At 44.4% G+C, this 15,189-nt stretch overlaps 2 protein-coding genes across 5 annotated transcripts; one reads left to right on the top strand and one right to left on the bottom strand.

The window, feature by feature from the left end:
• Positions 1-337: 337 nt before the first annotated feature.
• On the bottom strand, positions 338-6,042 carry LOC136503251 (glycine-rich cell wall structural protein 1-like). Its single transcript, XM_066498389.1, has 2 exons — positions 5,940-6,042; positions 338-768 (listed from the first exon to the last, which is right to left on the bottom strand). Exons 1-2 carry the CDS (start codon positions 6,040-6,042, stop codon positions 338-340), a joined length of 534 nt encoding a protein of 177 aa, XP_066354486.1.
• A 4,492-nt stretch (positions 6,043-10,534) lies between these two features.
• On the top strand, positions 10,535-14,750 carry LOC136502814 (uncharacterized). Of its 4 annotated transcripts, none has more exons than XM_066498057.1 (6): positions 10,535-10,665; positions 10,965-11,157; positions 13,747-13,845; positions 13,961-14,036; positions 14,125-14,205; positions 14,279-14,750. In XM_066498057.1, exons 2-6 carry the CDS (start codon positions 10,981-10,983, stop codon positions 14,341-14,343), a joined length of 498 nt encoding a protein of 165 aa, XP_066354154.1. In that variant the 5' UTR covers positions 10,535-10,665; positions 10,965-10,980; the 3' UTR covers positions 14,344-14,750. The 4 variants fall into 4 exon arrangements, with proteins under 4 accessions (XP_066354154.1, XP_066354155.1, XP_066354157.1 ...); XM_066498058.1 differs by having other exon boundaries at positions 13,747-13,815; XM_066498060.1 differs by having other exon boundaries at positions 13,747-13,815; positions 14,125-14,189.
• Positions 14,751-15,189: the final 439 nt, after the last annotated feature.

Below are 15,189 nucleotides of genomic sequence, written 5' to 3' on the forward strand. Positions count from 1 at the left end.
GAGGGCTAGATCTCGGGCACTCGGCAAAGGGAGTCTTTGCCGAGGGCCAGCCCCAGGAGCCCTCGACAAAGCCAGGCCCTTGGCAAACAAACGGCCCTCGGCAAAATAAATCTTTGCCGAGGGCCTAGCCCTCGGCAAATTGGCCGTCGGCAAATATGGTCGGATGGGTCACGGCGGCCACTAGCGTCAGTCTTTGCCGAGTGCCCGCCGTTAGGCACTCGGCAAAGATTTTTTATTTTTTTTAAATATTCTTTGCCGAGGGCCATTGGCCAGGCCCTCGGCAAAGAGTTTTTTTTAAATATTCTTTGCCGAGGGCCATTGGCCAGGCCAAAGACCGTTACGCCCACAGAACACAATTACGCTGCTGCTGCTTGACGCCGCCGCTGCGCGCCCCGCCGCCGACCCACGCCCCGCCGCCCCGCGCCCCGCGCCGTAGCGCGGCCGGCCGCCCCGCGCGCCCGGCTGCCGACCACCGCGCCGCCCAGCGCGCCCCACCTCCCCACGCGGCCCGCCACAGCACGCCCGACCGCCCCGCGCGCCCCGCCGCCCCACCACCGCGCCGCCTCGCGTGACCTGCCGCCGCAGCGCGCCCCGACGCCCGACCTCCGCGCCGCCCCAGTGCCACCCCACCGACGCCACCCCACCGCCCCAGAGCCGCCCCGACCGGCCCTCCGGCGGCCCCCTGCGTCAGCTTTCCCGCCGCGCCGGCCGGCCCTCCGGTGGCCCCCGCCCCGACACCAGCCCCCAGGCCGCCCCCGTCGCCGGCTGCTGTTGGAGGGGAGGAGGCAGAGGTTGAAGTAGGAGGACGAAGAGAAGGAGAAGAGGAGAAGGAGGAAGGGGAAGAGAAGGAGAAGGAGGAAGGGGAAGAGAAGGAGAAGAAGAGGAAAAGGGGAGAAGAAGGAGAAGAATGGGAAGAAGGAGAGGAGGAGGAGAAAGAGAAGAAGGGAAGAGGAGAAGCGGAGAAGAGAGAAGGAAGAGGGGGAGAGGAGTACTCCGACGCCGCTCGACCTCGCCAGAGAAGAAAGTGACCCCCGCACCGCAACGCCCGACTCCACCGCAACCCTAGCTAAAACTCTCGTTGTCGGCCTTCGTACCGTATGTGGTTGTGTGGGCCTTCGTGCCGTAAATTGATATGAGGGCCTTCGTGCCGTTGTGGTTGTCAGCCTTCGTGCCGTTGTGAATGTCGGCCATCCTGTCGTTTTTTTGCAGGTTTTGGAAACCTCCCCGTGTAGGGGAGGTGCTGCCGAAATTTTGAACAAACGATAACCTATTGCCTTTTTATGCAGGAGAAGAGCACGTCGGAGGGGACCCGGAGGACCCCGATCGTCTTCGTCGGCGTCGCGGTTCTGCCTGCACTACGTCGCCTCGCCACTGCGTCGACTCGCCACTGCCCCGCTAGCCTGACTTCACCGACACCCTAGGTATAAATAACCTCTTTTTCCACATGTCTGTCGTAGCCCGCGCGTAACCCAGTTAGGCGTCACCCGTCCAAAAGAGATACGGTCGTAGGTATGCGGATCTTTGCATATCTGCGACCGTATCTGTTTCGGATTGTCCACGTTTTTTGGACAGCCTGTGGATGCGTAGATGGGTTAGTTTCCATGGTCCGCTCCGGTCCGAGACGGAGTTTCGGCATCACCTCCCTATTGTTCTCCGGATACAGACTCTCCCTGGCAGGACATGTATCGGGAGAACAGCGGAGAGGTGCTGCCGAAATTCTGTCTCAGAGAGGAGCGGAGCCTAGAAACTGACCTCATCTACGCATCCGCGGGTGGGATTAGGACCTATCCTCACCTATTAGACATTAGGAACACCACGTAGATGCAATTGATGGTCACAACACTCTGTGATGTAAATGTTAAAGGATGGAGGACCGTCAGTGGATGTACACGGACTGAAGAAGCGGCAGTGACTACGACTATGAATGGGTGAAGGGGACAGATCGTTTCTTGAAACATGCATTTGGCCCAGGAGCAGGAGGACATTCTCTAGTTTGGTGTCCCTGCAGCAAATGTGACAACAGGAGAAAGGTAGACGAGAAGACCATGGGTAGACATCTTGTGTTCAATGGTTATACGCCTGGCTACCAGCAGTGGATCTACCATGGTGAAGCAGATCGTATAAGAGCGGAGGTGGTGAGAGCACGCCTCGAGGCTTTTGATGATGATGTCGGGGTAGCAGACATGCTAGATGACACCCACCAAGCTCACTTCGCTGAACGACGTGAGAAGGAGGAGATGGAGGAATCCGCAAAGGACTTCTACAAAATGTTGCACTCGGCACAGAAACCCCTTCACGAGCGTACAACGATTTCTCAGCTAGATGCGGTTAGATGCGTAATGGGGTTGAAGGCCGAGTTAAACCTGAGTCAAGAAGGCTTCGATAAGATGTTGGTCGTGTTTGGCACCATGCTACCGGAGAAGCACACTTTGCCGACGAACTTGTATGAGGCAGAGAAACTCCTTTGTATGCTTAAGATGCCGTATGACAAGATACATGTTTGTCCGAAGGGGTGCATCCTATTTAGGAAAGAACACAAGGATGCAAATTATTGTCCGAAGTGTAAATCCTCCAGGTACCTGGAGGTAGACTCTGGTGATGGTCAGAAAAAGCAGCTTTCGATCCCCGCGAGAGTGCTACGGCACCTTCCTTTCCTGCCGAGGATCCAACGGCTATTCATAATCGAGGAATCCGCAAAACAGATGACATGGCACAAAGATGGCAAACGGTACAATCCTGGGAAGATGGTACATCTGTCTGATGCTGAAGCATGGACGTACTTCAATGACAAACATCGTGACAAAGCAACTGAGGCTCGTAATGTACGTGTCACGCTAGCAACAGATGGGTTCAATCCTTATGGAATGATGGCTGCCCCATACACATGCTAGCCTGTTTTTGTTATCCCCCTTAATCTCCCTCCCGGCATCTCCTTTCAACGGCATAACGTATTCTTGTTGTTGATAATTCCTGGACACCCGGGGAGTAATATGGGTGTGTTCATGGAGCCTGTGATTGATGAATTAATCCACGCTTAGGAGAAGGGGGTATGGACATACGACCGAGCTACAAAGACAAGCTTCAAAATGCACGTTTGGTACCACTACTCCATGCATGACTTCCTAGCATATGGGTTATTTGCCGCCTGGTGTGTTCACGGAAAGTTCCCATGCCCAATATGCAAGGAAGTTGTGAGGTTCATTTGGTTGAAGAAGGGTGGCAAGTATTCGTCGTTCGACCAGCATCGTCAGTTCCTCCCTCTAGACCATGAATTCAGAGAAGACATCAAGAGCTTTACGAAAGGTGTCAAAGTGACAGACCCTAAACCACACGTGAGGACTGGTGCCGAGGTTCGTGCTCAGATAGATGCTCTCGTGCCCAATGAAGAAGGTGGTTTTGTGGGATATGGTGAGGAACATATGTGGACTCATAAGTCCGGCTTGACGAGGCTCCCCTATTTCGATGACCTTCTTCTGCCACATAATATTGATGTAATGCACACTAAAAAGAATATCGCCGAGGCACTTTGGGGAACTCTCATGGACACTGACAAGTCTAAGGACAACGTTAAGGCTAGAGTGGACCTAGCGACGTTGTGCGATAGACCGAATCAAGCGATGCAGCCTCCTAGTGGCCGAAACAAGAACTGGAAAAGGCCTAAGGTCAATTTCGTCTTGCAAATCGATCAAAGGAGGGAAGTACTAAAATGGATCCAGACGTTAATGTTCCTAGATGGATATGGAGCAAATCTTAGCAGGGGAGTGAACTTAGGCACTCTGCGAGTCAACGGGATGAAGAGTCATGACTACCACATATGGATTGAGCGGCTTCTTCTGGCGATGGTCCGAGGCTATGTCCCTGAGCATGTTTGGCTAGTGCTGGCAGAGTTGAGCTTTTTCTTTCGCCAGCTTTGTGCTAAGGAGATATCTCGGACCGTCGCTCAGGACTTGGAAAAAGCGGCACCTGTGTTGCTCTGTAAGCTGGAGAAAATCTTTCCACCCGGCTTCTTCTTGCGATGCAGCATCTGATTGTGCACCTCCCGTCCGAGGCACGTTTGGGGGGGCGTGCAGGCCCATTGGTGCTATCCAATCAAGAGATGTCTAAAGACTCTTCGTAAAAAATGTACAAATAAAGCCAGAACTGAGGCTTCCATTGTAGAGGCATGCCTTCGAGAGGAGGTGGCAAACTTCACAATGCAATACTACAAGCCGAACCTTCCTAGCAATCATAATCCACTCCCTCGTTACAATGCTAGCGAAAATGAATCGACCCTCGGCCTTTTCCAAGGCCAACTCGGCAGCGCAAGTGGATCAACCCCGAAGCTATTGGGAAATGAAGAGTGGCGCAGTATCATGCTATATGTGTTGAATAACCTTACCGAGGTGCAGCCGTTCATCAAGTAAGTTCTCAATGAACTTGTTTCAATACGCCGTCACTATTCTGCATCCAACCCCATTGATTCTCGTTCGGAAAGGGAATTTATTCGTGAATTCTGGCATCAATCAAGGGATCCTACCTCGCATGAACAAGACACCCTTGTTTCACGGGGTGCGGGAGCGAGGAGGCCTGATTTTATTTCTTGGTTCAAACAAAAGGTAATGTCCAATTTAGCTCGTATGTTCGATCGTCCAAGGTGATCATACGTTTGATTAATATAATGATCTATCATGCTTCACCTTGCAGGCCCAGACCGGTTCGTCCATGAGTGACGAGTTGAAACAGGTTGCAAATGGATGTGACGTTAGGGTGAAGTCATTTACCGGCTATGACGTGAACGGATATCGCTTCCATACAACAAGTTACGAGCAGATTTGGCCCAAACGAAAAAACACAAATAGCGGAGTTTGTACGCCCGGCACTGATGGCCTCGACTATCATGGTAGAGTTGAGGAAATCTATGAACTCTCATTTCATGGAGACAAACCTCTTAAACCTATCATGTTCAAATGCCACTGGTTTAATCCTTGATTAACGAGACGAACCCCTCATCTTGGGCTAGTCGAGATTCGAAAAGATTCCATCTATCCTGGAAAAGATGTCTACATTGTGGCTCAACAGGGCGTGCAGGTGTATTATACTCGATACGCCAACCAAGACAAAGAGGATCTTAAGGGTTGGGCTATTGTGCACCAGGTATCTCCACACGGTAAACTACCTGTCCCAAACGATGATGATTACAACTTCAATGCAAACACATATGATGGACAGTTCTATCAAGAAGATGGGCTACCAGGCACGTTTGAGATAGTCTTACCCGAAGCAATCGAAATGGAAGTAGACAATGAAATGGTTGATGGCGAGGTCGATGGAGATGTGGTGGTAAATGCCAAGGACATAGCAATGCTTGAGCGATTACTTCTAGGCAATGACTATGATGACAACATAGAACCTTCGGATAGTGTTGCCCATTTGGACAATTTTGACAGTGATGATGAGACCTATGATCCCAATCATGAAGATTATTCCTAATACATGTAATACTATGTTTTTTTTAATTTGTGTTTTGTTTATATATTTTGAATCTATTTCTAATATATGTACTAATTAGTCTTGTGATGGAGAGAGAGTGATGTGATGGAGAGAGAGTGAAAAAACTTGCAATCTAAACAAGGCCTTAGTACAGATGCAATTACCGCTTTGTAAATAACGTGAGTGCAAACCAATTATATTCTCTTTTCGGTAAAGCTCTCCTCAGGGCATCTGACCACCTGGACGGCGCTCTTCCCAGTCCACACCGCTCACTCCTGCTCGTTACGCACCGTCACACACCCCGGCCAGGCCAGCGACGCTCGCTCCCGCCAACGACGCCCAATCCTCTTCCTCTGCGGCCTTTCTCCAACGCAGGGGTGCAGCGCCGCGGGCACCGCACCCGCCCGACCGCTCGCCGAGGCCTTCTCCGGCGTGGGGGGTCACTCGTCGCGGGCACTACACCAGCCCACCTGCTGCACCCTCTCCACTCTGCGCCGGCATCAATCTCCGCACCAGCATCGAGCTCCGCGAGACCACGAGTAGCCTCAATTCATCCAAACAGTAAGGTGACATCTGTGCTGAAAGTGCGTGTTACAAGCATATGTTTCAAGTATTTCAGATGTTTTAGAGGTATGTTGCAAGTGTTTTATATCGATGTTGCAAAAGTATATCGTGATGTTGCACATGTTGCAATGGCTATACACATATGTTTCAATTGTATGTTCCATATGTTTCATGTGTTTCAGACGTATGTTGTAAGCTTTTCATTTGGATGTTGCAAAAGTAGATCTGGATGTTGCATATATATGCAAGTGTTTCATGTGTTTTCATATGTATGTTGCAACTGTTTCATCTGGATATTTGCATATGTTTGCAATGGCTACACATGTGTTTTTAAGTTTTTTCTGATGTTTTTGCAAATGTTTCAAACATATGTTGCAAGTGTTTTGGCTGTTTTGAACGTATGTTACAAGTGTTTCATCTGGATGCTGTAAAAGTAGATCGGGTGTTGCACATGTTGCAATGGAACCCACCTGCCGTAGCTGCTGGGACGCCACCATGGGTCACCGTGCAGGTGCCTGAGGCTGGCAGACGCATCCGCGGTGCGGCATCCACATGCGGGGCCTGTGGCTGGGATCCACATGGGTTACTGCGTGCGGGCATGGTGGTCCGGCGAATTGCAGCGTGGGGTCCACGCAGTGGGGTGTTCAAAAATAGACGGTGTGGGCTTCTTTTCATGTGCGGCGCGGCCTCTGCACGAAGGATTAGGGCGTTCGATATTTTTGGGTGCTCCGGACGTTCCGGCGCCAGTAACGCCCTTCTCTTTTCCAAATCTAGACTTATATAGTGCTTTCTATTGCACATTGTAGATGGAGCACATGCAGTCGTACGGAAAAAGATTATATTTGTCAGAGCTGCATATGTACTCATGCTTGCATAGTTCCATAGTGGTTTTATCAGTCCTGGCGCTATGAAAAGTCATTGTAGTAGAGATTTTTTTAATATAATATAAATCAGTGGCAACTTATCTTGCTTAATGTTATTCTCTTATTATGAAATATTGCTACATTCTTAATAACAAATTGTGCAATATATAGAATCCAGGTGAAATTTTTGGATATGCCCATTCGACCAACCAAACATTATCTTGTATGGAACCATACTATTCCATACAACCATTCAAACAAAATCCATGTATCATATATGCAGGTAACCAAACAATTAACACGTACCATCCTATTTGAACTTATCTCATCCATAAACCATCCATACAGGATGATCCATCCCAATTATTTATATACACCCAACCAAACACTAGGGGTTTCCAATGTTGTACCATGTAATTAAAAAAAAGGGTCTGTCTAGTAATCTGGTGATAGATTTGTTTTGCCAAAATCTGTCAAATTTTTAGCCAATCAAAAAAGAAGACAGCTCACCAAAATAAAATCTGACAGATAATACACATATAAATTTGTTGACAGTTTTGTTGGCTTTATATCTGTTGAATTTTGCATTTGAGTTGTGGACCTTGTAGTACAAAGTTTATAATGTTATAGTTCAAAGTTTTGAACCTAGCAGTACAAAGTTTGTAATGTCATATATGAAAAGTTTATGAATCCTGAGTGTAAAGTTTTGAACCTAGCAGCACAAAAGTTTATAATGTCATAGTTCAAAGTTCTGTACCTAGAAGTATAAAGTCTGTAATGTCATAGTTGAAAGTTTATAAATCTTGAGTGTAAAGTTTTGAATGTAGCAGTACAAAGTTTATAATATGATAGTTGAAAGTTTGGAACATAGCAATACAAAGTTTGTAATGTTATAGTTGAAAGTTTATAAATCCTGAGTGTAAAGTTTTAAGCCTGGCAATACAAAGTTCATAATGTGATAATTCAAATTTTTTGAATCTAGCAGTACAAAATCAGTTTTTTTTGCTGAGTTGTCATCTTTTTATTGGTCAAAATAATTTTGACAGAACAAATCTGTCCGTTGATAGCAAGAAAGGATAGCACGAATCTTCAAACAAGATGAACGGACCAGAATCTTATAGATAAAAAACAAGAAAATCTGTTGACATATATATAGCCATTTTCTTAAAAAGAAAAGGGTACGAGGTTCCAATGTTCCATTCCATCCCATCCCCGCTCGTGTCGAGTGAGTAGGCAAATGAAAAAATTCTGTCGTACTGACTCACGTCAGGGTTCCTTGCCGGCGGCAACAGCACTGGGTGACCGACGGCGACTTGGCGAAGGTCTTCACATGCCTTTCACCAGCGATGATGATTGACTAGGTACGCCTCTTTCCGTGCCCACCCACACGGCCGCCCGCCCAACCCCAATCCCAACCCAACCCAAAAAAACTAGTATATGCATCATTAGGATCTGACCCAGCTTAGATTTGTGGTAAAGGAAATCATCATGTATGCTGGATCCGCCCCTGCTCCCTGGGACTTGCGATTGTAGCCGGCGGCAACGTGGTGTGTGCTTTAGTGCCTGCTTTGTGCTGCCCATGTTGCTTGGCTATTGCAGACATTTCAGCTTTGCTGTGGCCTGTGGCCTCAATCACCCACGAGATTACTACGCTCTAAAGTCTCGCCCTACTCGGTAAATAACAGATTTACCCCCAATTAGATGGCTACACCAAATCTTTGCTTCAATCAATTTTGTAGGGTCAGACGTAGTATTATAATATTGGGTGTGCAAAATATTTTTCCCTTTTATTTTATTTATAATCATGTCTAACTTATTATAAACAAACTTGTAACATGCACACTTATAAACTTCAAAATAACTATGAAGTATTTTTAAACTAAATATGCGATGACTACTTTCATAACTTTTGATAACTCTCACTTGGTGACTTGGTATGTATGGAATGAACACAAGTCTATATATGTATTTATAGCTTTATGGTGGCAACCTTCTATACTTTTATATATTTTAGAATATATCTCATGTTTATCTATTCCCCATATATTTCTCATTACACAAAATATCTAGATCTAGAGTATTCCATGTAGCATATTGTTTGCGTTTATCTATTACCTATATATTTCTCATGCAAAATAATTAGATATAGGGGTGTTTGGGATTGCTCTACAAACTCCACCGTAGAGCAGCTCCACAAAAAACAGGAGTTTGTGGAGCACCTCTTCAGGTGCTCTCACAACTCCACCATTTTTATCTCGAACAGAGTGCATGGAGCTAAAATCGCTTGGCAAAAAAACATAGAGCGGAGCTAAAAAACATAGAGTGGAGCGATCCCAAACACCCCCATAGAGTATTATATTGTCTAAAGTATGATAATTATGTCTTACGCATACTCCCATTTATCTGGAACGTTTCTCTCGTAGAAGTTTCCTATTCCATTAGATACTAGGAAGGCAAATGTGTCACACACCCTAACATTTTTCTACTATAATAATATTTCTTTCCTCTTAATAAAATATTGCTTTTTTCTACTCTAGAAGTTGCTTCTAACCCAAAAATATATTTTACTGCAAAGGGGTAAGTAAAAAAAATGTTCTACCTGTAGAAAAAAAACCATTTGTTCCATAAAGGCCATCTAGTGTCACCTAAGAGTGGCAACATTCCTAATTTATTAATTATGCAGTATTGTTATTTATACAATACTTTTTTCGAATGCATAATTGTTTTTATGGCCAAACTATTTCTATTCTATCCTGTCATGTCAAGCCTTCTTTTGCTCTTGCCTCATAACGATGTCTATCTTTTCAACTTGTATACCTTTGTTTTTGGTTGGAGCTTTTCTATGGACTTAACGCCACTATGTGCCTCTACTGTTTTTGTCCTTGCGGATAATAAACACTCGCTTTGCCAGATTTGTTTAAGGTTGATAAAGTGTGACAATTCTAACACACAAAAGTATTTTGCAACCTAATCTTTAACCTTGATACATCATAAAAATCTTCAGTAAATTATAGAATGAAAAGAGAGTGCTAAGAAGACTCAAAATTTTCACGAGATATTGAAGTGCAGTACTCTTTATTAGTTTTTGTTGGAGCATGAAATTTTTTTAATGAGTTCATACCATTTTTTATTGATGATAGCAATGTTCCTAGTTCATGGGAACTATTGTTTGATGTTTAGCACAAAAATATTTAGTATTCACTTGGGAAATTATCACAAAGAGAAAAAAAAATTATTTTAGAAAAATGTTGCTATCGCTTCTTGCTTTGTGAAATTGGTATATGTTCCTGTGAAAATGGCTTCTAGCTTCGATAGAAAAATATTCAACCTTAATAAAATATAAAAAGTTCCATTTACTTATTTACAATGTACTATATATTTACTAGCCACCGGTAGTGTCCAACGAAGAGAATAGATATGAAATTTCTGTTATGTTATTTAAAACAAATGTTTTACTAGCCATTGATAGTGTCCAATAAAGAGAATAGATATGAAATCAACAAGAATAAAAAATTAAAAGGGAGGGAAAGGAAAATTAAAAAAAAAAACATAAATTTTCAAAGAAACCGGGAAAACGGCCCACAAGAAGCCCGTGCGTTTTTTTTTCCCGCCGTCGATGCATAACCTGCATTCCCCCCCGTCCGCTGCATCCCCTCTTCCCTCCTCGTTCGTCTCTCTCTCGCTCTCAAACGACTGTTGGGCCGCCGCCGCCCTAGGCCAGGTGCTGAGGCTTTCGCTGGTCTCTTCGCCGGCGACGAGCACCCACCAGGTACTCCCACACCTTCCCTTCCCTTCCCTTATGCTGTGCGAAGCTGAGCGCCGAAACCCTAACCTAAAGCTATTTAGCTATTTGACAAGCCTCCTAACTTCGAAGTTTTTGCAAAAATTATTAGGTGTACATGTGTACACCCATGTCCCTTTTACTGGATCCGCCCCTGCAGTTTTGGCCCTCCTATATTGTAATCGGCATAATAATGGACGGCAGAAGAATGCCCCCTTGCTTGGTCGGAGACTCCGAGGTGACCTTCTTACACACCTGTGTGAAGAAGCAATTTGAACTCATTTCAGGGTTTAGAGGTGCATCATGTCTCCAGGGGAGCTGAGAACTAGCTTTCCAGATTTGGGTTTGCCCACCTTGACAGAGGGCCAAACTAATTCTTCAGGTGACTTATCATCCGAGGGGGAGCTGCAAGTAACTTGTTTCACAGAGGACCTTCATGATGTCATACTTCATTTTCAGATAGTGAGGTTCCCTAAACAGGTAAATAAGGTTTCTTGTCTGCAATTAAAGTACTCAAACTGGAAGTTGTTCAAATTCATGATGTGTCATGAATTCGTTGTAATATAAGTAATTGCTTATGCCACTTCTAGTGATAGACTTCAATTTTGTTCAGTGTTGTGATCAAGTTTGCTTATGGCTGTGTCCTTTCATTCAGTAAAATAAAGTTACTAGGATGTGAACTTGTGACCTGATAGCATTTAGTTTTAACATTTTGCCAGTCCATCTTGTCCTCATGACCTATGATAGATCACATACTGTTCCATAGTCCGATTAGCCCTGACCAGGTAGGCTGACAAATCAGAAAACTATGTAATAAATCGAGACCCTACTGGCTTAAAATTTGGAACAGAGTTTACTTACTCTGCTCACCCCCACAACTCTATTGGGCCAAGCGCAACATGAAAAAGAAAAAATATATATATATAGGTAAGCCAGAGAAACCCTTCTCCTGGAAGGAATAGTGCTTATGGTATTACTTATAGTTGTTGTATTGTTCATTTGCTCTATGTGTTAGCCATGTGGGTAAAAAGAAGGTGCTCTACTCTACCTGATATCTACAAAGTTTCCTTTAGAAACGAAACTAAATTTTTACCCTGAAGTTATAGTCGTATCCTGTTTGTCTCTACAAATTACATGAAAGCAATACCACTTTTAAGTATTTGGCTGTTCCACAGTCTCACTGTCTGCAAAGCTTGAACTCCTTGAAGTGTTTATTTGTCTGTCATGGTTATGGCTACTAGTGATAGACTTCAATTTTGTTCACTTTTTATGATAATGTTGGCTTCGAAGGGCGGGCCTGGTGCAAGCGGTAGAGTCTTACCGCCTGTGACCGGAAGGTCCCGGGTTCGAGTCGCGGTCTCCTCGCATTGCACAGGCGAGGGTAAGGCTTGCCACTGACACCCTTCCCTAGACCCCGCACAGAGCGGGAGCTCTCTGCACTGGGTACGCCCTTTTTTTTTATGATAATGTTGGCTTATGGCTATGCGCTTCAGTAAGACAAGGTTAATAGAATGTCATGGCACGTCTATCTTGTACTCATGATCTATGGTTGTTCAAATACTGTTCACAACACAATTAGGGCTGAATAAGCTGAGAAATCAGAAAACTATGTAGTAAATCAAGATCCTTCTGGTTTAGTATGGAACAACGTTTTCGTAGTCTGTTCACCACCACAACTCTATTGGACCAATCCATACAGCCAAGCGTAACATGAAAAGGAAAATAAAGATTTATAGGTAAGACAGAAAAAACCCTTACAACCCGACTCGTTGACAGCGCCTCGTGTTATGAAATGACACGCAGCTCTCCTGCGTAGTTCGAGAAAAAAAATGACAGAAAAACCCTTCACCTGGAAGAAAGTGCACTAATTGTAGCCTTGTTATGGTATTAGTAGTTCGCTCACTCTATGTGTTAGCCATCTGGTAAAGGAAAGGTGTACCTTATGTCTATCAAGTTTCTTTTAGAAAAGCAATTAAATTTGAACCCTGATGTTACAATCATTTCCTGTATGTGTATGTCTCTTCAATGACATGAAAGTATGCCAGTTTTTAAGCGTTTCGCTTTCCACATTGTCACTGTGAGCAAAGCTTGAACTGTTTATTTACCAATCATGGTTGTGACTTGAAAATGTTCTGTATCACTTGTAATACCAGGACTAAAATCTGTCAGGAAAAAACTTGATTTGCTGCTGTACTCTCTACATTCACCATACTTTAAATGTGATTTTGTTGAATCTTCTTGGCCTGTTTGCAATGATATTTTAGATGTATATTTGTTTCAGTTCTCTCAGCATGTTTTCAATGATATTTTGGATGTATATTTGTTTCAATGCTCTCAGCATGTTTGCAATGTGGTCAAGGTTCAAGAAAACGCTAGGCGCTAGCTAGGCGCTAGCCTACTGACTAGCGCCTAGGAAGATTAAACGTAGATTAAACGTGATTAATCGATTGTGTGTGTTTTTATTTTTGTGCTGCTGAGAATAAGATTAGTAGTAAGTACTAAGTAGTAAAACAAGTCAGTGAACATACCTCAATCCAATATCTACCCCATAAAGACTAAAGAGGTAGCACACATAAAGACTAGCAGACTGCAGACCCCAATCCAATTCATTGACCAACTAGGCAACTAGCACTAGCAGACATCAAACTTGCAGTTGCACATTAAGTAAATTTCGATTCCAATTCTTGTAAACTTGCAAAGAAGTGGTGAAAAGACGTGCAATTTTGATCCCCACACATCTTGTTTCCCTTTTCCCTGGCTCTTCTGCGTGCTTTTTTCCTACTCTCCTGCCCGCACGGCCACACATAGCCCATCAAGCCGGCCAGGCTACCGCTTTTTCGTGTTTCTACGCCGCTTAAGTACTGTCTCACGCCTATGCGCAGCACTTAGACATGTCCAGAGTTTTATTGGACGCCTAGGCCCTAAACGAGACGCTAGGGGTCCGCTTCAGGTTTAATTAGGTTTTTTCGAACCATGAATGTGGTATCTCTCATTCTTTAATTGGTGTACATAGAATCTGTATGTGAGTGATCCCATCTGAGTTTTTCCTTTTTATACTTATTGATGTAGATCTATGTGTGGGTTGGATGCAGCACAACAAAGTTTGGCCATTTGTATGCTGCTGCAACCACTAGGCCGGTAAGCAGTAATTGCTTTATTCTTAGAAAGGTGATGTTTAATTATTTCATTTTGTGTCATTTTTGCAGTATTGCCTCATGAGAACTGATATTTTTGTTGTTTCTGTTGTTATTTTCACTATGCGGTCTTCTCATGGCGCTTGCAGGATAACAGAGTGAGTGTCACCTCTGTACTAGGTGGAACATCTGATAACACTGGATCAAGCATGGCCCGTCGTGTAGGTACTGTTTCTGTTGGCAGTTGCAGTAACGAATTGCCCTGCACTCATAGCTTTTAGTAACAGAAAGCCTGCTCTCACACATGTTTCAGTGCTGAAGACCGGTCTGAACATAGTCCTGGCATGCAACATCCCAAAAGACAGCCCGATGCTCGAGGTACCCACAGCCACAGGTGGGTTCATCTCTGCACGACAATCTTCTGATGTTGTGTTGTGTATCTGACGCTCACTGGTTCATGGTTTCAGGCCGCTGCGGAGAGGAAGCTGGTGGAGAAGCTGAAAGGTTTGGGTTACAGCAGAACCACAGCTGATAAGGCTACCACTTCCACTGCACATTGATGCGTTGTGTGATGTAGTGACTAGTGAGTGAGCATTTGGTCAAAGTGTAGTTTCATCATTAGATGCAAGAGTAACGCTTTCTGATTTTTGCTGGACTCAATTGATCGGGAATTATTCTCTAAGGCTCGTGTGCAATGCTGGGCTGCGATTTACGTGGACGCTGAGACTGGAATGGATGGAACGTGTATAGTTGTAACACCTTAGAAATGCAGACTGTTCGGTGATTTGCTACTTTGAGATCCTGAGATGAACAGTATTGGTATTCATATCAATAAGCATAGCCGACCAGGTCCACTGTGCAGGCCCTGAGATTCGCCAAACAGACGATCTAGGGAGTAACCTCAGGCAAGATTGCCTGGCTCACCGTGTGTTGCCTTCAAATTCGTACTCGCTGCTCTAATATTAATGTATATTTATATTGTTTTTAAATATTAAAAGCTAGTACCATGTCCATTGTGCGCGAGATCAGATTATTTTGAAATAGATGTCGAGGTTTTCATGACATCTGAAAACCAGGTGCCGAGATGTACACCTGAAAAGGGATATTATATTGAACCACGTGCCCGAGATTTTCATGACACCTGAAAAGAGCACGTTCCATATGACCTTTGAATACAATAAGCGAAGAATAATATTGTTTATTTGGAATGTTTAGATAAAGCTCAATAATTCAGCACATCTGCTTTTGAAGATTGGAGAAAATTATCATAATTTTGTTGCAAATGGTGACATTAGTATTGTGAGGTCCATTGGTTATGATAAATTCATTTGATGTCTGGCATAAGTCCAATAGTGTGTCTACTGCCGTCATACGGAAT

This window comes from Miscanthus floridulus, chromosome 14, assembly GCF_019320115.1.
Source record: "Miscanthus floridulus cultivar M001 chromosome 14, ASM1932011v1, whole genome shotgun sequence".
In the NCBI taxonomy this organism is placed as follows: Eukaryota; Viridiplantae; Streptophyta; class Magnoliopsida; order Poales; family Poaceae; genus Miscanthus; species Miscanthus floridulus.

Bases quoted from the DNA above. Each gene is read 5' to 3' on its own strand.
- LOC136503251 (XM_066498389.1), bottom strand. From the start codon at position 6,042: ATGTCACCTTACTGTTTGGATGAATTGAGGCTACTCGTGGTCTCGCGG. The intron at 769-5,939 runs GTGGGCTGGTGT...CCCCTCCAACAG, and splicing joins GAGTGGAGAGGGTGCAGCAG to CAGCCGGCGACGGGGGCGGC.
- LOC136502814 (XM_066498057.1), top strand. From the start codon at position 10,981: ATGTCTCCAGGGGAGCTGAGAACTAGCTTTCCAGATTTGGGTTTGCCC. The intron at 11,158-13,746 runs GTAAATAAGGTT...TTATTGATGTAG, and splicing joins TAGTGAGGTTCCCTAAACAG to ATCTATGTGTGGGTTGGATG. The intron at 14,037-14,124 runs GTACTGTTTCTG...CACATGTTTCAG, and splicing joins AAGCATGGCCCGTCGTGTAG to TGCTGAAGACCGGTCTGAAC.